Source organism: Palaemon carinicauda, chromosome 3 (genome assembly GCF_036898095.1).
Source record: "Palaemon carinicauda isolate YSFRI2023 chromosome 3, ASM3689809v2, whole genome shotgun sequence".
Lineage (NCBI taxonomy): Eukaryota > Metazoa > Arthropoda > Malacostraca > Decapoda > Palaemonidae > Palaemon > Palaemon carinicauda.
Window position 1 is genome coordinate 199,241,662 of NC_090727.1, and position 24,488 is coordinate 199,266,149.

Genomic DNA, 24,488 nt, shown 5'->3' on the forward strand with positions numbered 1-24,488 from the left:
GACATGGCATCCACCGCTTCCGCTCGAGGGTCCTCGTATGGGGCCACGTAGCGAGGAAGTTTCTTGTTGTCGCTCGTTGCGAAGAGGTCGATCTGCAGTTCCGGGACTTGGTGAGAGATGAAGGAGAATGAGTCTGCGTCTAGGGACCATTCTGACTTTATTGGAGCTATCCTGGATAGAGCATCCGCCGTCACGTTGCGGAACCCTTGAAGGTGAACCTCTGAGAGGTGCCATCTTTTCTTCTCCGCCAGATGGAAGATGGGCAACAACACTTGGTTGAGTTGGGGCGATCTTGAGCCCTGACAATTCAGACATCTGACCACTATGTCGCTGTCCAGAGTCAGTCGTATGTGGACTGAGAGACGTGGGGACAGCCTCTTCAATGTGAGAAAGACTGACATGGCCTCCAAGATGTTGATGTGAAACGTCTTGAACAGAGGGGACCACTTTCCTTGAACTTGACATTGATGGGAGTGACCCCCCATCCTTCTAGCGATGCGTCCGTATGGATGACGACCGAGGGGGGAGGTAGTTGCAGAGGTACCGACCTCCTGAACTTCTTGGCCTCCGACCATGGCTGGAGGAGTGATTGTAGCCGAGACGGCAGTGGTCTCTTGAGATCTCTTCGAGCGTTTGATGCGTATCTTCTCCAGACTCCCGATGCATCTTTTAGCCGTGCTCTTAGCACTGGGTCTGTCACTGAAGCGAACTGGAGGGGGCTGAGCACCCGTTCCTGTTATCGTCTTGAAATCCGTTTGGATTTTAGAAGTCTCTTGACAGACCTCGCTATTTCCCTCCTCTTCTTTAGCGGAATGGAAAGACGGTGTGACTGAAGGTCCCAATGTATGCCTAGCCATTGGAACTTCTGAGCTGGAGATAGTCGAGACTTTTTGGTGTTTATCTTGAATCCTAGATGTTCCAGGAATTGGATTACCTTCTCGGAGGCTTGCAGGCATTCCGTTTCTGATGCTGCCCACACCAGTCAATCGTCCAGGTAAGCCATCACCTGGACGCCTTGTAGGCGTAGTTGTTGAACGATTGTCTCTGCAAGCTTCATGAAGATCCTTTGGGCTATGTTTAGCCCGAAGGGCATGGCTCTTAAAACGTACTGTCTTCTTTGAAGCCTGAGTCCTAGGTAGGAGGAGGTCTGGCGATTCATTGGAATTTGCCAGTAGGCGTCTGCCATGTCTATCGAGACTGTGTATGCCTTTCTGGGCAATAGGGCTCGTATGTGCTGAAGGGTCAGCATCTTGAACTTGTTGTTCTCGATGAACTTGTTGAGAGGGGACAAGTCCAGGATGACTCTGAGTTCATCAGAGTCTTTCTTGGGAACACAGAACAGTCTTCCTTGGAACCTGATGGACTTTGCCCTCTTGATCACCTTTTTGTTCAAGAGTTCTCGGACGTATTCTTCCAGAACGGCGGTGGAGTGTTGGAAGAATAGGGGGAAAGCTAGTGGCGCTGTCCCCCAGCTCCAGCCTAGTCCTTTCTTGATGGTGCTGTTAGCCCAGGGATCGAAGGTCCAACGATCCCGGAAGAGACGGGAGTCTTCCTCCTACTGGAAGCAACTCATTGCTTCTGGTGTCCGGAGGGCTTGCCTCCTCGACCGCTTGCTCCCTTGCCTCCTCTCCCTCTGGAGGGACGTCTAGAGTAGTCCCTCCCGGAGCCTCTACCTCTATTAGAGCATGAAAGGTAGTAGTCTGCCTCTCATAGGCAGGTGTGAAGGCTGGTGACTGAGTCACCACCTGCTGGGGTACCAGTTGGAAGGTTTGTTGGGGCTGCGCCACCAACTGGGGAGCTGCAGCCACGGGAAGTTGATGTTTCGCCTGTCGAGGCTGCGTCCTTAGTCTCTTGGATTTCTTCTTCGGTTGGGGACCTTCATCCGGAGAAGACTTCCTCTTCGACGACATGCCCCACTTTTGGAGAAGGTTCCTATTCTCCGTGGTGGCCTTGTCGACGATCTCCTTGACCAAGTCATTGGGGAAGAAATAATTTCCCCAAATGTTGGAGGCAATCAACTTCCTCAGTTCGTGTTTAATCGTGGCTGATGTAAACATGAACTCTGCCCGTGCTCTGACGAAGCTATAGAAGTCCTTCGTCAGGGTTGCCAAGTGGGTTTTGGCTAGGACCATGAATACATCTGGGGGTTCTCTGTTCCCCAGCCATTGTCTCCATGATCACCTGGAGCCAGCCTCTCTCTCGTATCCTGTTCTCGGCGAAGGAGAAACTTGGATAGTTTGGGGAGGTTCTCGCTAAACTGACGTCCAGCGATGTCGGCCTCCAACTTCCCAACCGAGAAGGTCAACTGGATGTCCTTCCAGTCCTTGTCATCGGGGGGTAAGGCGAGGGGAGGGCCAAGGGCAAGGGCAAGGTTTCCCCGCCTCCACTGCCTTTAGTACTGTCTTGAAGGACTTCTCCGCGAAGGGGAAGACCATCGTATTGGGAGCAAGAAAGGACGGGTGTTTCTTGCTAAGGGCTGGCACCTTAGAGTTGGTGTAGCCCCTGTCTTTCAGGCAACCTGCTAGCAGGGATTGAGCCTTTGCGTGGTCAAACACGATGACCTCCTTCGGCTCTGTTTCCTCCTTGGAAACGGGTTCTGACTTGAGTTGTACAAAGCAGTCCGGGTACGACTTGAAGCTAGGCCAGAATTACACCTCTTCAATGGGGACGGCGCCTAGCTTGTCCGAGATCACGATCCTCCCGCTGGTGATGGGCATGTACTCGGCATGCTTCCACGGGTTGGTCATGGAGCAGGTGGGAAGTTCCTTGATGTTGAGCCTCCTCTGAGGCCCGCGTTGAAGCGTCAAGCGTAGGATTTCCTTCTTGAAATCTTCGTCCCTCTGTTTGAACTTCTCGAAGATCGCCATCATAGCTTGAAATGTAGCCATGGAATCATCCGGCTTCGTGGGCAGAGGAGTGGACGACGTAGAGGGAATGGGTTCCGAGGCGATAACCAATGACACGGAGGCCGATGCAACGTCCTCTTCCTCGGATTCAGGTGCCTCCGTAGACTCCTCTTCGCGACCCTTGGCCAGAAGGGTCTTCTCAGTGGTGTCTGACACCTTTGACATCCTTTCATCTGCTCTGTGGATGTCTTTTAATGCGTCCGATATGTCGGAATCAACCGTCAGCTAGACGCATGGGATCTCAGGTCAAGGGATTACGGCATCTGCAGACGCCTTAGGGAAGAGCATGGCCCTCATCCGCTTGTTGGAAAGGTAAGGCCCCATGGCGTTCTTCTGGAAACCACCCACCCACTTTCGTAGTTTCTCCCGGTCGAGCACACCTGCGGATCCCAGTACCTCAGAGACCCCTTGGTGACAGAGCAGCTGGTATGCGTCCGGCACGCCAGGTGGCCGTAGAAGTCCCGGCGCCGAACGCTGCAGAAGGCGCTCTCACACCGGATGTACTCCTGTAAAGAAAGGAAAGGTACATGAGTATGTGGAAGTCTTATCATGCTAAACTTAGATTAATCTTAGATTGATCTTAATTTAATCTTAATTATATAATATAAGATTCCTTTCCAAGGGCAAGCTTAGGATAGGTAAGCTGAAAGTAGGAAAGACACATAGTTGTCAATCCCGCCCAACCAGTTGCCTTGACCCTTCCCCACTATTAATTCTAGGGTGCCCGTCGAGGGAGGCCCGAAGGAAGAATCTAGCCCATAGGGTTAGTGTAGTGTAAGCAACACCGCTTCCGAGGAATTAATAGTGGAATTAAGGGTAGCCGATGAACAATCAGCGTAAAGAAAAGGGGGTTATCAATCCCCAATTCAGGTAAGTCTTGGCAAGGGACTGTGCATGGATGCACAGAGTATGCTAGAAATTTTATCTATTGTATAATTATATACTATAGTTTTCTGTCTAAGGTATGTTCTATACCACAGATGTACTGGCTATTGTATACATCTATACAACAGACATTGCCGGCATATATGTGTGTGTGTGTATATATATATATATATATATATATATATATATATATATATATATATATATATATATATTTATATATATATATATATATATATATATATATATATATATATATATATATATATACATATATATATATATATATATATATATATATATATATATATATATATATATACATATATATATATATATATATATATATATATATATATATATATATATATATATATATATATATATATATATATATATATATATATATATATATATATATATATATATATATATATATATATATATATATATATATACAGTAGGTCCTCGGGTTACGACTGTCCCGACTTACGCGGTTTCGCCGTTACGAACGCGCCCCATAAAAATATAAAAATAATATTAAGCGTCGTTCCGTCTTACACCGTTAGCGTCGTAAGCGACGTAAACAATTGCGAACTAGTTTCTAGCGCGCGGTGGATGAATACGCTTTGCGGTGGTTGTGGGCGAGGAAGACGGCGTCGCTCAGTTCCACTCATACGCCATTTTTGGTTGTGATTGCCTGTTCTTTCTCTCACGTGTTTGATCGTTTTTTTGAACTTTTTGCCCTTCATTATGGCTCCAAAGCGCAAGGCAGATTCTTCTGATGGTAGTGCATCGAAGAAAAGGAAGGCCATCACCATGGAAGTGAAATTAGACATTATTAAGCGGTCTAAAAACGGTGAAACGCCAAAGAACATTGGCCGATCGCTTGGCCTTAGCCGTTCGACCGTGGCTACTATCCTTAAAGATAAGGAGCGCATTGTTGAACACGTAAAAGGGTCTGCTCCAATGAAAGCAACAGTGATAACGAAACAGCGTAGTGGTTTAATTATCGAAATGGAAAGGTTATTAGTGCTTTGGTTGGAAGATCAAAATCAACGGCGTATTCCAGTGAGCTTAATGGTTATTCAAGAGAAGGCTAAAAGGTTGTTTGAAGCGTTGAAAAAAGAAAGGGGGGGAGAAAGTGAAAGTGAAGAGTTTTCGGCTAGTAGGGGTTGGTTTATGCGATTTAAGGCTCGGGCCAATTACCATAATCTTAAAGTGCAAGGTGAAGCTGCTAGTGGGGATGAGAAAGCAGCAAGTGAATTTCCTAAAGCGTTGGCTGAGATAATTCATGTGGTAAGGAATTGTTTTCTTTTTTTATTGATATTTACTTTAATTCATGTGGTAAGGAATTGTTTTCTTTTTTTATTGATATTTACTTTAATTCATGTGGTAAGGAATTGTTTTCTCTTTTTCTAATATTGTTTTTATGTCATTTGATACATTTTATTATAGTACAGTATACAGTAATACTTTACAGTACAGTACAGTACGTATATTTATGGTGTTCCGACTTACACGGAAATTCGGGTTACACCGCGTCTTAAGAACGGATCAGCGTCGTAACCCGAGGACCCCCTGTATATATATATATATATATATATATATATATATATATATATATATATATATATATTACATGAAAACATTCTTAATGCTTATGTATATATGTGTATAGAAATGTTGTAAGCTTCATTTTCAGTGTTTGTGCTGTGTGTGTGATACATATACGGCACGACACTTCCACTTCGTGGGGAATGACCTCTCCCCCTCGGGTCCATCGGTTTTCCCGTCGGCATATAACCGTTAACTTGGCCGCCGCCGAGGAATCTTCATCGCCTGGACCCTCCTCATTCAACTGTTGTCTTCGCCTTTTCCCTTTTCCTATGGGAAACATGGATTACTGAGCGAAGGGAGTGTGGCTTCTCAGAGATTGACTACGGTCTTTCTCTTCTGAAGGTTGTTCATCTTTCAACAACAGTGTACTACTCGGAAGAGCACCTTCCCCGTTCGCGTGTTAGGTTGCGCTTCCGATTGTTTGTCTCAATTATTTTAGTGAAATTATAATTGTAATTTCAACTTTTTAGCTTCTTCTCCGGGGGGAACACTTCCCTTCGGAAGATCAGTGGTTTTCACTATTAGTGAATATTCTTAGCTGATATAAATAATTGTAATTCTTGTTTTTATTACAGTTACTCCGCTCCCCCTTCTCCCATGGATGTCGACTGGGGATGGGAGGGCGCAATACTTATTTTATAGTTGTTCCCTCGATGGTCCTCTTCGGAGTTCCTCCCTAGGGAATTTTCTGTTAAATAATTTATTTTATTTTTCCTCAGTTAGCTATGCAGTTTACTTCGTTCGACTAAGAGTGCCGACGAAGCAGAGCAGTTCTGTTCATGTCTGCCGTCCCTCAGAGGACGTTGTCATGAGCATCATCCCTTCTCTTAGAAGTATGCCCGTGATAACATGATCAGCACTTCAGATCATCTTAGAACACTACCAGGAGCTTCGCCTCCAGGGTTTCTACAACTTCCCCTTCCGAGGGAAAGTTTCCTCCCCAGGTGTGAGGTTGTTTCTCCCTTTCGAGGGAGAACTTCCCACATCTTAATAAATTCATCGTCTCCAACTGCTGTTGCTGCCTTTGCCTAGACTACTCTTCCCCCTTGCTGAGTCTCTCTTCCTTCAGGGGCAGAGCATAGTCTTAGGCAAGTCTCTCCTACAAAGTGTTCACCTCTCTCGTTCACGAGAGGGGCCACTCATAGCGACTCCTCTTCAGAGGATCGCTACTGTTGAAGGTCAGCTTGCTGATCCTCCGGCCCTCATGGGCATCATCCCTTCTCTCAGAAGTGTGCCTGTGGCAACACCTTATCAGCACTTCATCTTCAAGGAAGGTTGTTTCCCCCTTCCGAGGGGGAACTGCCTGCATCTTAATCACTTCACAGACTCCGACTGCTGTTGCTGTCTTCGCCTAGACGATACTCCCCCCTTGCTGAGTCTCTCTTCCTTCGGGGGGCGGAGCATAGTCTTAGGCAAGTCTCTCCTGAGAAGTGATCACCTCTCTCACGAGAGGGGCCACTCATAGAGACTCCTCTTCGGAGGATCGCTACTGCTAATGTCAGCTCGCTGGTCCACCGGCCCTCATGGGTGTCATCATTTCCTGATCGTCCTACCAGCAGACCTACCAGCGCAACCTTGCGCTGCAGCTTAGTCCGTAGACTTCGGTCCTGGACTCTTCTATGGACCTTTCTCGGTCGCCATCGGTGGATGTTCGCCCTTTCAAAGGGCACATCCCAGTTCCTGATCGTCCTGCCAGCTGACCTGCCAACCTACCAGCACAACCTTACGCTGCAGTTAGTCCTTGGACTAACTGCATATATATATATATATATATATATATATATATATATATATATATATATATATACATGTATTTATGTATATACATGTATATATGTATATACATGTATATATATATATATATATATATATATATATATATATATATATATATATATATATTTGTATATATATATATATATATATATATATATATATATATATATATATATATATATATATATATATATATATATATATGTATGTGTATGGACTCTTCCGTGGACCTTTCACGGTCGCCATCAATGGATGTTCGCCCTTCCAAAGGGCTAATCCCTGTTTCTGGTCGTACTGCCAGCTGACCTACCGACCTACCAGCGCTACCTTTCGCTACAGTTAATCATTGGACTTCGGTCCTGGATTCTTTTGTGGATCGTTCCTGCTCGCCAACGATCTCCTGCACCTGCGTGCCAGTGCTTTCCTACGCTCCCGCGCTCATGCGCGCCAGCATTATCATGCGCGCCATTGCTTCCGCGCACGCCCGCAGTCTTCCTCGTGCGAGCGCTAGCACCAACAGTCTTCCCCGCACACGCGCCAACAGTCTTCCGCGTGCGCACCAACAGTCTTACGCGCTCACTCGCCAACAGTCTTACGCGCTCACTCGCCAGCAGTCTTCCGTGCGCGCGCACCAGTAGTCTTCCGCGCATGCTCCAGCACTCTTACGTGCGTGCCACGCAATCCCGTACCCATGCACGCGCCCTTGCGCAACCAGTCACACACTTCTGTGCATTCTTGGGAGACTGCACAAAACACTACACAGTGCCTTACTGTCAACTTCATCTTGGTGCTCCCTGCACAATTCACAGAAATGTAGTATCTGAAAGGCAAGTGCTTAGCATTGGATGTAAGTGTTTGCATCGATTGAAATTCTTGCACTCCAAGAAACCTTTTAGTGACCCTGATGCAAGAACTTCAGCTTCAAATAAATTTTCTGGTATTCCAGATTCCTTTGCAATCTTTCCAATAACTCTGAATAGGCACATCTGTCCATGAAACACTCCAAACATAATGAATATGTTGTCAAACCTTGGTTCCTTGGTCATCTGTATCTTTATGGCTCTTTTGGTAATATCCAGGTCATATGTCACAATACCATATGGCTGCCTACATGCCTCTGAACAATTTTTTAGTAATACAAAGAGTTTTCACAACAACATCATTACTTGTTGGGTATTGACTGATGTTAGGCATGTAGAGAATTGATTGTTTTGGCAGATGATATAAGTAAGTTTCCTCATTGAACCCAGTCCACATGGGAATACCTTCCATTTTCAGAGTATGCATGACCATCCATAAAAAGTCCAATTGTCTTGATGGTACTGAGAGATTCCCGTTGCTGCGGAAATCCTTATTGCCACAGGAAAGGTCATTCATTTGTGGCTTTTTCCTGTTGGGCTAGTTCTCCCAGTTCCTAACATAATCAATTTAGGCCATTTGACACCATAACTCACCTTTCTTAACCGAAGACCCGGGAATATATTTATTCGACTGATGTATTTTGGATGAGATGTGCAAACTTACACACCATTATGAGTTTCAACCTTGTTCTCGGGAGTATATTTGAAATCCTATTGAACTGTCCAAAGGACCCTTCCTATATGTACACCCCTGAAAATATTGTTTCTTAAGCTAATTATTTCAAATTAGTTATGCAAAAAATATAAGTAACATGATATTCACATTGTTCCCTGCAATGTATTATAACCTACTTTTGACCTTACCTAACCCTAACTGACCTTTCATAAGCAAAAATCACAGGGAATATGTTTTCTTAAGTGATGTATTTTGGATAAGGTATGTAAGGTCACTCACCAGTATGAGTTTCAACCTTGTTTTTGAAAGTCATTAAAAACCTATTGAACCCTCCAAAATAACGCTTCTTAAATGTGAACCCCAGAAATTTTGTTTTAACATATCTAACTTCCCCGGTAGTTACATATATATAGCTTTATCCCGCCAATTCGTCGCGCGCACGGCCGAAATTAAAAATTCGCGGCAATCGCCGATAGGTGGCCAGGTGATCATACCTGTGCTCCCTCTATCCAGGTACCTGGAACCATTCCCATTTGTCCTCAGAAATTGGTGAAGTACCCATTGCTTTTTTTTTTGGTTGATGGCTTTCGCTGATATTGGATTTTCCTTTCTTTTTCACACGAATAAGATAGATTTTGTTGGTCCGACTTGGACAGTTTATTTTAACTTGTTTTCTGTATTTTCAAGATGGTTGCCTCTGTTAGATTTTGTGTTAAGGGGTGCAAGACCGGTTTCCAAAAGCTAATCTTAATCCCCACACACTATGTAGAAATGCAGAGGGCATGTGTGTACTTTTCTTTTTCTTTTGGAATATGATCGCTATGTTCGTAAGCTTGAAAGGGATAGGATCAGGAATTTTTCCCCCTACTGTGAAAACTAACGAACCAAATCTTAAAGTCATGATGGTGAAGGAAATCATTCCGCCAGCACTATGACACCATAAATCGTGACGTAAACTCTACGAAGATTGACTTGCAAATATGTAAATTCATTTCTTTTTCTTGCAAGGAATGTAAAGAAAATACTAACTTACAAAGCATAAGTATTTATTTTTTATAATGTAAGGAAAATATACTATTTTTAAGTAAATATTTGTCCTATTAGTATACTTTCTTTAGATAATCATCGATCTATTATCAGAGATTAAATCTAGCGTACAGTCAATTTACGCTACATAGTACAGTACTCATGACGATCATTACAGTTCCACAAATACTTTGTATTGTTATTTAATATTTCGATATTGGGAATACTAATATTAATCGTATAGCCTATTGAATTCTCATTCTAGCCCTTGGCGAAAGAGTAGAATCTCGCAGCGGGCAGGTCTAAATTATGGTCTGATGTGAAAGAGTTAAAAGTGCTAGTTTCAGTGCTTAAATCAGTGCAGTGGAGGGTGTGGCTGCTCGGACTTGTCGTTCTCCTAGCCCTGGACCTCTTCATGCTCCCCAACCCCTGGGAGAAGGAATGTCGACAGGCGAAGGAAGGCGAGAGGTGTTAGCCCCCGAGCAGTCGTCCCCTCGAGCTTACCTGTTGACGCTTCCCAGGACGCTCACCCTCGCCATGGGAAAGGCGAGGTAAAAGTGTTATCTTCGTCGTCGGATGACGTAGCTCACAGACGGGGCTGGCGTATTGCGTTTTTCCCTTCCTGTTAGACAAGAAGAGAGTTGCTCGTCATGAAGCTCGAGTGTCAAGGCATGACTGTCCTTGCCACTGGAAGGACCTCAATCTACGACGAGATGGAGAAACTCCTTCTTCTATGGATTAAAGAGAAGGAAATTGCTGGTAATACACTCATGCAATCGGTAATTTCGCACAAGGCGAGCGCCATCTTTGCCGATCTCGTGGAAGCCCATAGAGACGGCGGAGACGAAGGAACGTTGCAGCAAGCCCCCCAAGAGTTCAAGGCTTCTCATGGGTGGTTTGATCGCTTTAGGAAGAGGACTGGTATTCACTAAGTCGTCGGGCATGGAGAGACTGCCAGTTATGACAAGAAAGCAGCATAAGAATTCCTCAAGAAGTTTGAGAAAGTGATTTCCAGAGAAGGCTACATTCCTCAGCAAGTGTTTAACTGTGATGAAACTGGCCTTTTCTGGAAGAAAATGCCCCGCCGTACATATATCACAGCTGAAGAAAGGAAACTTCCTGGCCATAAACCGATGAAGGACAGACTTACCCTTGCTTTTTGTGCAAATCCCAGTGGGGACTTAAAAATTAAGCCCCTACTGGTATACCACTCAGAGAATCCTCGTGCCTTCAAGGCACAAAATATCACAAAGGAGAGGCTCTCAGTATTTTGGAAGTCTAATGCCAAGGCCTGGGTCACGAGGACCATATTTATTGAGTGGGTAAACGTCTGCTTCAGTCCTGCAGTCAAGAACTTTTTAGAAGAGAACAATCTTCCTCTCAAATGTCTCCTGGCACTGGACAATGCCCCTGCTCACCCTCCTGGCCTCGAGGACATCATTCATCCTGACTTCTCCTTCATTAAGGTTCTCTATCTGCCACCGAACACCACCCCTCTCCTCCAGCCTATGGACCAGCAAGTGATTGCCAACTTTAAGAAGCTTTACACGAAGCATCTGTTCAAAAGATGCTTCGAAGTGACCGAAAGCACTCAACTCACCCTCCGTGAATTTTGGAAGGGGCATTTTGACATCGTTCAATGCCTGAAGATGATCGACAAAGCTTGGAATGAGGTTTCACGGCGCACCTTGAACTCCTCATGGAAGAAACTGTGACCAGCTATTTTGGCAGAACGAGACTTCGAAGGCTTTGATCCCTCAACCGAAGACGAGGCCGTTGATGATCCTGCCCCTGAGGGTGATGTTGAGGAAATAATTTCAATCGGGAGGTCCATGGGCTTGTTGTCGATGAGGCTGACGTCCATAACCTTATCGAGGAGCACAGGGAGGAGCTTACGACTGAAGACTTTAAGGAGTTGGAGGCAATGCAGTTGACCATCATTCAAGAAGAGCACAGCTCTAGTGGTGGCGAGGAAGGGGGGGGGGGGGAGACTGAAGAAACGGCATTGGCAGAAATAAGGGAAGCTATCGGTTGGTATGAAAACCTTATGAGTTTCATTGAAAAGAAACACCCGGAAAAACTTCACACAAGTCGTCTTATGGAGAGTGTTAATGACAAGTGTATGAGTCATTTTAGAAATATGTTGAGGAATCGTCAGAAACAGGCTTCTTTGGATAGATATTTCTCCAAAAGAGAAGTGTCAGAAAGCAAAGATGATAATAGTGATTCTATCAAAAAAGCTAAAAAAGAGTAATTTTTTAAGTTCTAAAAAAAAAAAATAAAACAAATTTCAAAAGACAAAAATAATAAAAAAAAGCATTTTTAATTTCAAGTGTTTAATAGTAAGAATAAATTTATTATTAAGTGTACATAACATAATTAGCATTGTTCCGTTTTTATATCTACCATCTCCTCTCCCTCTGCCTCCACCCACTACCAGCTCAAGTCAGTCACTCCAAAGGTAAATAAAATTTAATTTTTCCTTTACAGTACTGTACAGTATATAATTTTTATTTATCCTTTAATGTTTTTTTAATTATATACTGTACAGTACATGTATATTATATACAAGTATACTGCAGTACAGTGCTTACTATACTATTTTGTTACATACTAATTTTCAATGTTTTTACCTGGGGTTTTGCACGCATTAGCTATTCTATTGCCCACCATACTACATTTTCACCATACGATATCATCTCCGGAACGGATTAATGCCGTATGGCGGGGCCTACTGTACCTGGACGACTGGCTAATCAGAGCCAGGTTGCAAGGAGAGTGTCTGGAGGATCTACAAGTGACTACATCTACGTCCACTTCAGTTCCATCTGTCAAGTTTTTGGACAAGAGACCAAGACCTAGAGACGTGGATTCCGATCCCTCTGGGAATCAGGAATCAGTTGAGTTGGTGGGACGACCCCAACAACCTACAGAAGGCTTCGAACTTCAACAGAAGAACCTCGACCTAGTGTTGTATTCAGACGCATCAGGCGTGGGGTGGGGTGCAACACTGGGGAAGGGCGAGATCTCGGGTCTATGGGAAAACCATCAGAAGAAATGGCATATAAACGTGAAGGAACTGGTGGCCATTCATCTAGCACTAATACACTTCCAGGAGGAGGTCCAAAACAAGTTAGTACAGGTCAACGCAGAAAACACCACAGCGTTGGCCTACATCAGGAAACAGGGAGTCACTTGTTCGGATTCCCTTTACGTGGCAGCAAAGATCTCATGAGTCTTGAAGAAGTTCAGGGAGTCGAACAACGCCCGCATGACCCTGATAGCTTCGTTTTGTCCCATGAGACCCTGGATCACAGAAGTGATGGAGTGGCTAGTAGACACCCCCAGATCGTTACCTTGTTGGAATGATCTACTCAGACAACCACATGTAGAGAGATACCATCAAAATCTCCTCGCTCTCAATCTAACTGCCTTTCAACTATCGAAAAAACTGGCAAGAGCGAAGGGCTTTTCGAGGGAAGCTGCAAGAGCAATCGCGAGAGCGAGGAGGACGTCCACAATCAAGGTGTACCAGTCAAAGTGGGACGTGTTCAGGGAATGGTGCAGAGTTAACAACATTTACTCTTCCAGTACCTCTCTACTCAATTGGCAGATTTTCTGTTACACTTAAGAACCCAAGAGAAACTAGCAGTATCAACCATCAAGGGATATCGCAGCATGCTAGCTTCCGGCTTCCGTCACAGAGATATTGACATGTCGGGAGACAAGGATCTCTCGGACCTCATAAGGTCCTTTGAGACAGTTAAGAGGAAGGACAACCCAACCCCCTCTAGGAATTTGGATGTAGTCCTGATGTTTTTAACCTCGAGCAGGTTTGAACCTCTCGACAAGGCTTCGTGGAAGGCTCTCACTAAGAAGACCCTATTCCTGGTTGCGTTGGCAACAGCCAAGAGGATAAGAGGATTACAAGCCTTTAGCAAGAATGTAGGCTTCAATGGAGAGAATGCAGTCTGCTCGCTGCAACTAGTTTTTCTCGCCAAGAACGAGAATCCTTCTCAGCCATGGCCCAGATCCTTTACCATACCAGGGTTAACTCATTTAGTAGGACAGGAAAAGGAGAAAGGCCTTTGTCCAGTGAGGGTCCTAAAAAATTTATCTGCAGAGGACCAAAAACATGAGAGGACAGGCAGCCAACCTCTGGTTCTCGGTGAAGAAAACTTCGTTACCCTTGTCAAAGAATGCACTGGCATTCCTTATCAAGGATTTGATAAGGGAAGCTTACCAGAACTGTGACGAGAAAAGCTTCCCCATCCTCAAAGTCAAAGCACACGAAGTAAGAGCTGTGGCAACTTTGATGGCTTATAGACACAAGTCTGTGAAATCGATTTTGGAAGCGACATTCTGGCGAAGCAAATCAATCTTCGCAGATTGTTACCTAAAGAGGTACAGACCCAATATGAGGATTGTTGTTCCCTGGGTCCGTACGTTTCCTCCGGCGCCATAGTTGGAGAAGGTACTACTGCCTCTAACCTATAACCTTGTTTATACCCTTGCTTTTTCTTGAACTTGATCTCACAAGTAGTCTGTGAAGGTTGTTGCAACCTTCCACGGCCTGGGGTGCAAGTCTAAGTTAGGTTTTATGGAGGTTATTTTTAGTGTGTTAGTGGGTCAGGTTGTCAGCTCATTGTCCATGGCTATGCCAGGATAGCAAGGGTGGTGGTCTAGTCACGTTAAGGTTGAGGACCGTGTGACAGCCCCACAGAGACTTTCTACAGCCCCCCTGGATGGATCGCTGGGTCTCTCAAGGAACGCAGGCAAATGAGGCAGGAAAACTATGAAGCCAGCTTCTTTATCAGGTAGGAACCAGATTATTGGTACAGCTAATTTGTAGCGAGTAATAATTATACGAATTCCCGACGGTGTTGCGGTTTTCTAACCCACCACCAATGGTGTCAATCAGCTATATATCTAACTACCATGGAAGTTATATATTTAAAAATGGTATTTTCATTTTGAAATAAATTTTTTAATATACTTACCTGGTAGTTACATATATAAAAGGTCCCTCCCTCCTCCCCTTTGAAAACAGGGGCATGGAATTTCTGAGGACAAATGGGAATGGTTCCAGGTACCTGGATAGAGGGAGCACAGGTATGATCACCTGGCCACCTATCGGCGATTGCCGTGAATTTTGAATTTCTGCCGTGCGTGCGACGAATCGGTGGGATAAAGCTATATATATGTAACTACCAGGTAAGTATATTTAAAAATTTATTTTAAAAGGAAAATACCATTTTTTTAAGTTGCATATTTCAACTCAGTAGTATGATAGTACTGATCCATGTTAATTTCAATCTTGTTCTTCAAACTGTAAATAAAAGCCTATTTTTGGGAGGGCTGTGGTGCCTGCCCCCTCTTAACCCCAGGAATGTTGAACTTAAGAAAGGCCTCTTTTTGATTCCCAAATTCCCATATTAATAACAGCCAATCAACATAATCAAACTTTTCGTTCCCAAAAGTGTAAATGAACTCCACTGTGCTCCCCTACTAATAAATTTTACCTGCCATCACCTACCCCCGGAAGTCCCAGCTACAATTAAAGTGGGGTGGTTGTGAGTGAGTGGGGTGTGAGTTTCTTCCCAACTACCACTGGTAACAACCAGACCTGTTATTCACACCTCATTAAAAGTTTTATAGCTGCATTCCAGCTTATACTAATTTCTATCTAATGTAAAGAGCTCAGGATTGTATACTTAAGAAAAAATACAAATTACTTTTAAATTTGTCATTTTAACTGCAGAAGTTGTGCAAGTTCATGGTTAGTTGAGCAGAGGATTTTATCATAGTCTTGACTGCAGTTCGAAGTACTGTATGTCTGTTTAGTATGCAATATATTATAATTGCAAGCTGTAATATTATAATGCAACTACTGTATATGGGTAGTATACTAGTGATTTAATCTCATTTCAGTGGCTCCATATGAAGCTGATGCTCAGCTAGCATATTTAAGTTTGTCTGGTATTGCCCAGCTGGTGGTCACTGAAGATTCAGATCTGGTGTTATTTGGCTGCAAAAGTGTAAGTTAAACTTCGTTGAGACCTTATTAAGATTGCTATCATTTTTTATGAATTGAACACAGGTACTGCAATGACTAAGATGCTCATAGCTATATGAGCATCTTAGTCAATGCTAATTTTTCCCAAGAAATTAAGAGTTCCAGCTGATAGGACAATGTTAATTGTGGGATTCAAATTATAAAATGAATTACCTTCTAGAGGAATTAAAGTTGTTTTAATTGCAACTTTAAAATTTACATCACTGGATTTTTCATTGCTCTTGACTATTAGTCATTGTTGATATGACTTCCTAAAAAAATGTAAAAATTTATTTCTATAAACCTTCTCTAATGTTCATACGGCTTCCTTCTCAAAGTTGGGTAAATGCTGATGTCGACCTTAACATCCCAAAATTTTTACATTTTCTTCACTATAATAGCCTTTCCCCTGTAGTGGAGTATTGAGATGTTCCAACGCAAATACAAGCCTTTGTTCTTTACGTAGTTAATGGGATTCAGCTTAACCTGGTCTACCTATAAAAGCTATTGTGAGGTGTTAACAACCCTCTGCTACAGTTTCTCTTCACAATAGAGATTAACTATTCCACTGTAATTGTTCAGTGGCTACTTTTCTCTTGGTGAGACTAGAAGAGACTCTAGCTATGGCAAGCAGCTCTTCTAGGAGAGGGACACTCCAAAATCAAACTGTTGTTCCCTAGTTTTGGGTAGTGCCATAGCCTCTGTACCATTGGTCTTCCACAGTCTTGGTTTAGACTTCTCTTGCTTAAGGTTACACTGGGGCACACTATTCTATCTAATTTCTCTTCCTCTTGTTTGGTTAAAGTTTTTATAGTTTACATAGGAAATATTTATGTTAATGATACTTTTCTAAAATATTTTATTTTTCCTTGTTTCCTTTCCTCACTGGGCTATTTTCCTAGTTGGAGCCCCTTGGACTTATAGCATCCTGGTTTTCCAACTAGGGTTATAGCTTAGCAAGTACTAATAATAATAGTAATAAGGGAGTACAGATATTTCTTCTTCTTAGGAAATCTCTATGCTCAAACGGATTTTTGAGCAGACCTGTCTTCCAGTTGAAGTGAGTCCAGATATGAAGCCATTATGGTGAGCCTTTGAGATCTTACCCTAAAAACGGTTTTCCTGCTCGCCTTGCTTCGGTTAAGTGAGTCAGTATGTTTCATAGTCTCTTTTTCAATTTCACCCATTCAAGGAGTGAAGGCAAGTCTTTTTCTCCTTTGTTAATGATTTTTTTGCGAAAACCCAAAATTCGTTGCCTGATTCTGGATTTTTATCCTTTTCGATTATGAGCCTCAAGGAAGTATCCGATGATCCTGATCAGCTGATACTGTACCCTGTGAGAGAACTGAGGTGCTATCTCAAGGGTTCTAGGTCTTCCTAAGCACAGGAAGAACAAAGAAGATAATCTCAAAGAACGCAACCTCTTTTTAGTTAAGAGAAGTTATTTTTCAAACGTTGACATCCACAGTTGGAAGCTCATAACGTAGGAGGTATCAGTATTTCCTTAGCTTTCAGAAGGAACTTCTCTGTAATTCAAATTCTTCAGGTGGGTGTTTGGAAATGCCAAACAACATTCACTGACCACTACCTGCTGAAAGTGACCCACAGGTCCATGTATATGCTCTCCCTGTGTCCTGTCGTATCTGCACAGTAGGTGGTCTAGCTACCTCGGCTCCTCTTACAAGACCAATAACTTTGGATTGCGAGCTGAGGTTACAAGCGAATCTGGAATGATAGTGAAGTCTGACTGGCTTTTCTTTCCTTTCACTCTTCACCTCCTTTGGGGTACAGCTTCGTGAAACTACACCAGCTGGACTTGAACTCTTAGTCAGGTAAGCTCACTCAGTTTGTAGCTATTTTATGTTACATAGTTTTGAATATTCTTTTCCCCATACTCCTTACAAGGAGGTATGTGAAGTAACCAGGCAAACCCAATAATCCATTATATGGTATACAAGGAGCAAACTCATTGTTTTGCTAGGCTTACAACACAGAGGTTCTGGCTTGAGTACAACCCTTAAAGGCAGGGACTGTGATACTCACTGGAATTTTCCATCTGATGCATGATGTGTATGGAACTTTTATTCTTTCAGTATCCCAGATACTCCCCCAGATTCTGAAGCCTTGATGAGGATGGGGGCTTAGGGACTAGCAGCTGGGCTCTGATGAACAGTGGGAACTACTTTCCCATTGGACCTTGGTGCTTAATTGTTGATCCAACTAAATTAGTCAGCACTTTCTCTTTTTTTTTTTTTTTGGTTATTTCTTTTATTCTCCTAGCTGATGACTTTGGCTTGTTTGATTATAGTTTGGCCCCTGCTTTGGAATTTCATAGTGTGGGATAGATGACATGGGATCTCAACCTATACAAATTTGGATGCCATCAGCCACTGACAGACCCTATTGGGTGCTGACTTAGTCTGTTAAGAGTCGGGCTCCAGTTATCGGGTTTCAAATCACCCATATTTGTGAGTAATGGGTGACACCAGGCATTGGAGTCGTCAGTGGGAGGGGCTAACTATCCTGACCAGTGTAAGCTCACTTAAAGAGGCAGTCTCTCTCTAATAGAGGACTGATCCCCGCTGAAGCCTCTTCTCGTTTTGGGCCACATGGGAAAGCAGGACTGACATCCTCTGATAAGAGGTGGATAAGCCGGCTCTTGTATACAAACCAACCCCTCTGTGGGCAACCTGGAAAATACAAACATGGACCTCAGTACCGGTTACTCCAACTCAGGTTCTACTATTGTAATGTTAGATCCTTATTCATGTCATGTAAAGAATGATTGTAAGAAAACAGTAGAGAAGAACAGAGAGAGAGAGTAAGAAATGATGACAGGACAGAAAAATATAGAAAAGCAGAAGTATTACCTGGTCATTATGAATTAGTGAATTATGAAATATTTTTTTATTTTTTAATTTGAATGTTTTTAAAGCTAATAGAGTGAATATAGGTGGAGGGCAGCCAAAAATTCTTCCCCAGGGAAATGGAAGCCTCTTGATAAAGACACTATCCCCAAAACAAAACGAAAGATTAAAAACACTTCCAACATTGGATGGTCATTGTGTCAAATGCTTTTGCACCCTATTTTCAATCGGAGTAGCGGTGTGGTATATACTCCAGAATTTCTAGATATAGAGGAAAAAGAAATTGAGAATGAACGGAAAAGTCAAGGAATAGTAAAAGTAGTTAGAATGAGATAGAGAGTTGGTGAACAACGTATTCCTCATGCTGCTCTGATTGTAAAATTTGATCAATGCAGACTACCTAATGTTATTAATGCTGGTTGGCTATCTTTGAAGGTGAAACCATACATCTCTTTACCATTGCTTTGTTATCATTTCCAAATGTATAGCCATTTAAGTCAGAAGTGCAAAAACAAACTAAATAATAAGCTAGCTGTTTGTGCCTACTGTGGAAAAAGTCATGGGGCATGTACAGAAAATCCAGTTGTGAGGAAGCACACCCAGCTACATCTAAAAGTTGTATTAAGTTTATTTTCTAAAAGGAAATTCAGGCCATTAGGACCATGGAAAGAGTTACATTTAAAGAGGCTCATAAAAGAGCTCTTGAAAAACAGATAAGGGAAGGGCAACCCTTTTCACTGTTTTTGAGGAAAAACTTGCCAAAGCACACTGACGAAATTAGTATCCTCACTTCCAACATAAAGAAAGATATGAGAAGTTAAAGAAGATGAAAGTCCCATTGAAAATTTATATCCAGAAAGTGTGGAAAAATCAAAACAGATACTTAAAGATCTTAAAGATCTTAAAGATATTCAAAAGCCATTTACTCCCATTCTAAACATTAGTACAAACCTCTCTCAGACCGTGTCCTTGCCTGATTTGATGGAGGTTCCACTGGAAACCAATTTACCTGGTGCACCTGTAGTGGGGTATGCGTCAAAACCTGGTAGCTCACGAGTTTTTAATCAAAAAGAAAGAGACCTGTATCTCTCGCCTCCTACCATGAGAAACATTAAAATCATGACTTCAAATAAATACAGTATGATGTCTTGTCTGCCATTGTTTCTAATCAAAAGGAAGACAACTTGAATAAATCAGAAATTCAAGTTGAGGTCCACCATCCACCTCAAGAATTAGATCAAAACGACACAAAGAAAGAGACAAACACAAAACCCAATATATCAAGATCCTCTTTAGAGAAACCACTGGAAAATAGTGTTAGATAAAAGATTGCCCATGGGAAGACTTCATCCAATGTGTCTCCCAAAAAATACACCATAATTTTTTCCTCCCTTTTGCAATGGAATTGTCAGGGTTTAAGGGCCAAATATGAAGAACTTGAACTCATTTATGAGCACTCCTCTATAATTGTATGTCCACTGGAGAACAAGCTAATACTCCTTATCCACGAGAGTATGGTAGCTATAGGACACAATATGATCAATGAGCAGGGAGCCATGGTGGAAGTCTTATATATGTTCGTCGAGATATTCCCCAAATATCCTTGTCTAACTGCACCCCACTGCAGGCAGTGGTTGCACAAATAGATATAGGGAGAAAATACTCTATCTGCTCTCTGTACTTGCCTCCTAAGGATAACATCTTGTATGATAATTTATTAGAGGTGATTCAACAACTCCCAAAAACCTTTTTTCTTACTAGGAGATTTTAATAGAAGACATCCTTTATGAGGCGATGTTTTGGCAAATGCAAGGGGTAATATTATATCATCAGTTGTGGAGAATGAAGATGTAGGACTCCTTAATACAGGAGAGCCCACACACTTTCGTGTTCAGACTTTTCTGCCAACACCTATCCCTGCGAAAGTTCCAGCTGCTATTAAAGTGAGTTGTCATTGAGGCAGGGGGCGTGGTATAGTTGTCTTCCCGCTACCGATAGGTAACTACCTTTCTGTTGTTTATACTGCATTATAAGTTTTAATTGCTCTGTTTCAGCTTTCCTGCTATCTATTCACCTAGGTAAAGGACTCAGGTTTGTATAGTCAGGGTAAAAACAAATTACTTTTAAAGTTTGTGATTTATTACAGAGTTTTTATTTCCAAGTTTTATAATCCTTATTTTTTACAGATTTTATTCAAGATGGATTACCAAGGGAATGGTATTTTAATAGAGCAAGAGAAGTTACACATTGGGATGGGTGTCCCAAGAGACAAGTTTGTTTTTGACAAATTTCTCAACACCTGCATCTTGTCTGGTTGTGATTACTTACCATCCTTGCCTGGTATTGGTCTGGCTAAGGCCAACAAATTCTTCTCTGTTACATCAAACCCAGATCTCTACAATGTGAGTCAGCTATTTAATGCTTCTTTGTTTATATAGAAATTCAAAGGTTTGTAGTGTTATTACTGAAATCATGAAGAAGTTGTATTAATTTGGTACAACAGTTGTATTCCCTATTTTGAGGCATTTGCATTTATTCCGTAACTGGAATACAAACCACGCTATTTAATAGGGATATTACTTTCGGCGTAGCTGAAATGACGAGTCATTAAAATTTAACGAGGGTTTACTACCCACACCGCTAGTTAGTGGGGGTAGGGGAGAGTAGCTTGCTACCCCCCCCTCACACACACTTGTGCTTGAACTCACTTTGCTCTCGGCTCGGATGGTAGTCGGACGTGTCCGCTGTCATCCTCGCCGCTCATTGGCAGCCATTAATGCTTTTTTGCTTTTTCTTTGACAGTTTTGTGTGTGAAGTTGGCCTCTGCTATTACGCACCTGCCCTGGATTGCCCGACCGCCCCTGTGGAACATTCATGTCGGCGGTCGAGACCGACCCTCACGCCCTTTGTCCTTCCTGTAGAGGTCAACGGTGTGATAGAGATAACAAGTGTACTGTACTGAGTGTAGGGAGTGGTTTACCTCCCAGTCGGAGAGGTTTTCGCGGATATGGAAGAAGTCCAAACGGGATATTTCTCCTTCGAAGGATTCTTTGAAAGGAGAAAAACCAAAGGCCTCTTCTTCCGTTGCTTAAACCTCCTCCGAAGCTCCCACTCGGTCGGTTTCTTTCAAGAGTCCGTCGAGTGGTAGCGTAGACCGTTGTACTTTTTTCCAAACTCGGGGTTCGTGAGATGGTGTTGCTTACCCTAGCGAAGCAATTCCACCTCTCCCCCTCGGGGAGGATTTGTCACTAATCCCTTTATTTCAGCTTTGGTCTTCCTTGGGGCTCGAGGGTTCGCCCTCCAAGGAAGTCTTACGTGACTACATCCGATTGGGTGCCGCTGTCAAGCAATCGCCGCCTCCGGCAGAGGTTGATCCTCTGTCGATTGTCGACGTTGTGGTGTCTGAGGTATCCAATGCTGTATCACCCATCACCTCGCCTCTTCAAACTCTACAGTAGCTGACGGCTTAGTTTCTCCCGTTCCTGTTCAACCAACAAGGGAGAAACTAAGTCCAATAGTCTCTCCTGCTGGTGTTTCTTCCCCTCGGGGGAGTTCACTTACAGGAGACTCCTCTTCGGAGGACTGCAGAAGGTCAGCTTGCTGATCCAACAGCCCCCAGAGGGGGTATTCGTCGCAAGGCTCGCCTTCCTCTTCGTCAGAGAGGCCTTCCTTCACCTGCGGTGAGGAGGCGCCTCTTTGATTCTTCATCTTCGTTGCAGTCCCCCGCAGAGGAGCCTCGTCATCGATCACCGACTGTTCCTGCTTTGGTCCTGGACCTTTCTGCGGATCGTTCGCGATCCCCTTCGGTGGAAGGTTGTCCTTTCAAAGGACACGTCGACCTTCACCCATCAGACCTGCCGACCTGCCGTCGCCTTTCCTGGATGCTGATGCGCGCTACGCGCCAACAAAACCTGACCTCCACGCTCGTCAGGCCTCGTCATCTAACCCTAATACAGGGCATCAAGGGCGTATGTGCCAACGCGCGCATACTTCCCATACGCGCTATGCACTGGAGCAAACAGATACTCGCCCACGGCCAGCTGCACGTCAGCGCTCCTCTGCGCGCCATGAACCTCTTGCGCGCCATGAACCTCTTGCGCGCCATGAACCTCTTGCGCGCCAGCGCTCTCCTGCGCGCCAGTGCTCTCCTGTGCGCCAGTGCTCTCCTGCGCGCCAGCGCTCTCCTACGTGCCAATGATCTCCTACGTGCCAATGATCTCCTGCGCGCCAGCGCCCACGCCCAGCAGTCATCTCTCCTGCGCGCCCACGATCTTCTGATCTGGGCGCTGTTGGGAAGTCTAAGTTGACTTCTCCCACGCGCCAGCACTCGCCTATGCGCCAGCTTTTTCCAACGCGCCAGCGCTCTCCATCGCGCCGACATGGGCATTCACCTGCACGCATCCATGAGGATACGCGCACGCGCCCCACGCACCCTCGCCCATCCTTTCCTGCAGTTGCACGCCATCATTCTGACACACGCCCACAAGACGCGCGCCCACGAGTAGCACAGGCTTCAACTGCGCGCCAGGGGTATCTCTCCTGCGCGCGCTCGCCCTACGACTTCTTCAGGGACACGCGAGCTCTCGCCCGTGCGCCCGCACACTCAACGCCCTGATCCTGCACGTGCGAATATTCTCCCGTGCGCGCTCCTGTACTCCCACAGTCTCCCGTGCGTGCACCAGCAGTCTCCCGCGTGCGATTCCTGGTATTCTCTATCGCGCGAGCACCATTACGCGCCCCCGCGCGAGCATCAATATCCTCCCGCGCGTGAGACTGCTGAACAATGCACGGCAAGGTCGCCATCACCTCATTCCCCTCCCCGCAAACGCATAACAGCGCCTATTGTGGCGGAAGGGAAACATCCAGAGGGGTCCAGGATCCCTAAGCCTTTCCAGGCAAACCCACCTATGAGAACTCCTCCCAGAGATCCTTCTTTCCCTGTCGCTTCAAAGGGGGTGTCTGACAGCGCGTCTGTCAGCCAACAGCCTTAGTTCGGTGCACTAATCAGAGCAGTGACACAGGCGTTCAAGCCTGTTTTCTCTGAATTAGGTCACAGATCCTTAGCTGTCTCTACCCCTTTGAAGAGAAAAAGAGGAGTTCCGGACATGGTATCTTCTCCAAGGGCTAAGTTGACTCCACGTAAGCCTTCGAGGCAGGGCCCTTCTTTCCCCCAGACTATCTCTCCTTCCCTGTCGGACGAGGACTTCCCGTCCTCTGGGGAATCACGTGAGGTGAGACTTTCCCCCATCGCACCAATGAGGGAAGCCTCTCCTCGCGCTGAGATGTCTTTTCAAGTGGGGGCTGGAAGGAACTTACCATCTTCAATGTTAGAATCCTACATCCTTCCCAGGAAGGAATCTAAGACTCCAAGACATTTCCAAAGTCCTCTACAAGAACCAGGACGGAGCCAACTAGCCACTCGGAGAACGTCCGCGACTCTCCCCAAGAAGAGCCTTTGGGGACAGGAGACTTCGCTTCAAGTCCAACATCAGGAGGAGAACAGCAAGAGTCAGAACATGCGTTTTGGCAAGTTCTGACTCTAATGAGGGCTCTCAATGGGTTTTCCGACCCAGAGATCCCTCCTCGAGAGGGCAAGAACACGGTCTTGGACCGTGTATTCGGTACTCAGAAACCCTCTAAGGCCAGTGCAGCTCTGCCCTGGTCTCAGGGGATTAAGAGTACCAGAGACAAGATCGCTGTACAGCTCTCCGAGATGTCCTCCTCCAACCGTTCCAGTGCCACGAAACAAACTCCTTCCACCTCCTCGCGTACAGCAGAGGAGGTACTTTGAGATCTTGGAGGAGCCTTGTTTAGCTC

The 24,488-nt window shown here is 44.3% G+C and overlaps 1 protein-coding gene across 3 annotated transcripts in view; it reads left to right on the plus strand.

Moving 5' to 3' along the window:
* The window catches only part of tos (Exonuclease tos), a 330,838-nt gene that overhangs the window by 89,253 nt on the left and 217,097 nt on the right, over positions 1-24,488 (plus strand). For all 3 annotated transcript variants that reach the window (XR_011044196.1, XM_068371244.1, XM_068371245.1), the window contains exons 4-5: positions 15,681-15,787; positions 20,858-21,073. Coding sequence is in view for 2 of the 3 variants with exons in the window: in XM_068371244.1 (XP_068227345.1) it covers positions 15,681-15,787; positions 20,858-21,073 (323 nt within the window). In the remaining variant the exon portion in view is untranslated. The remainder of the gene's footprint in view (positions 1-15,680; positions 15,788-20,857; positions 21,074-24,488) is intronic.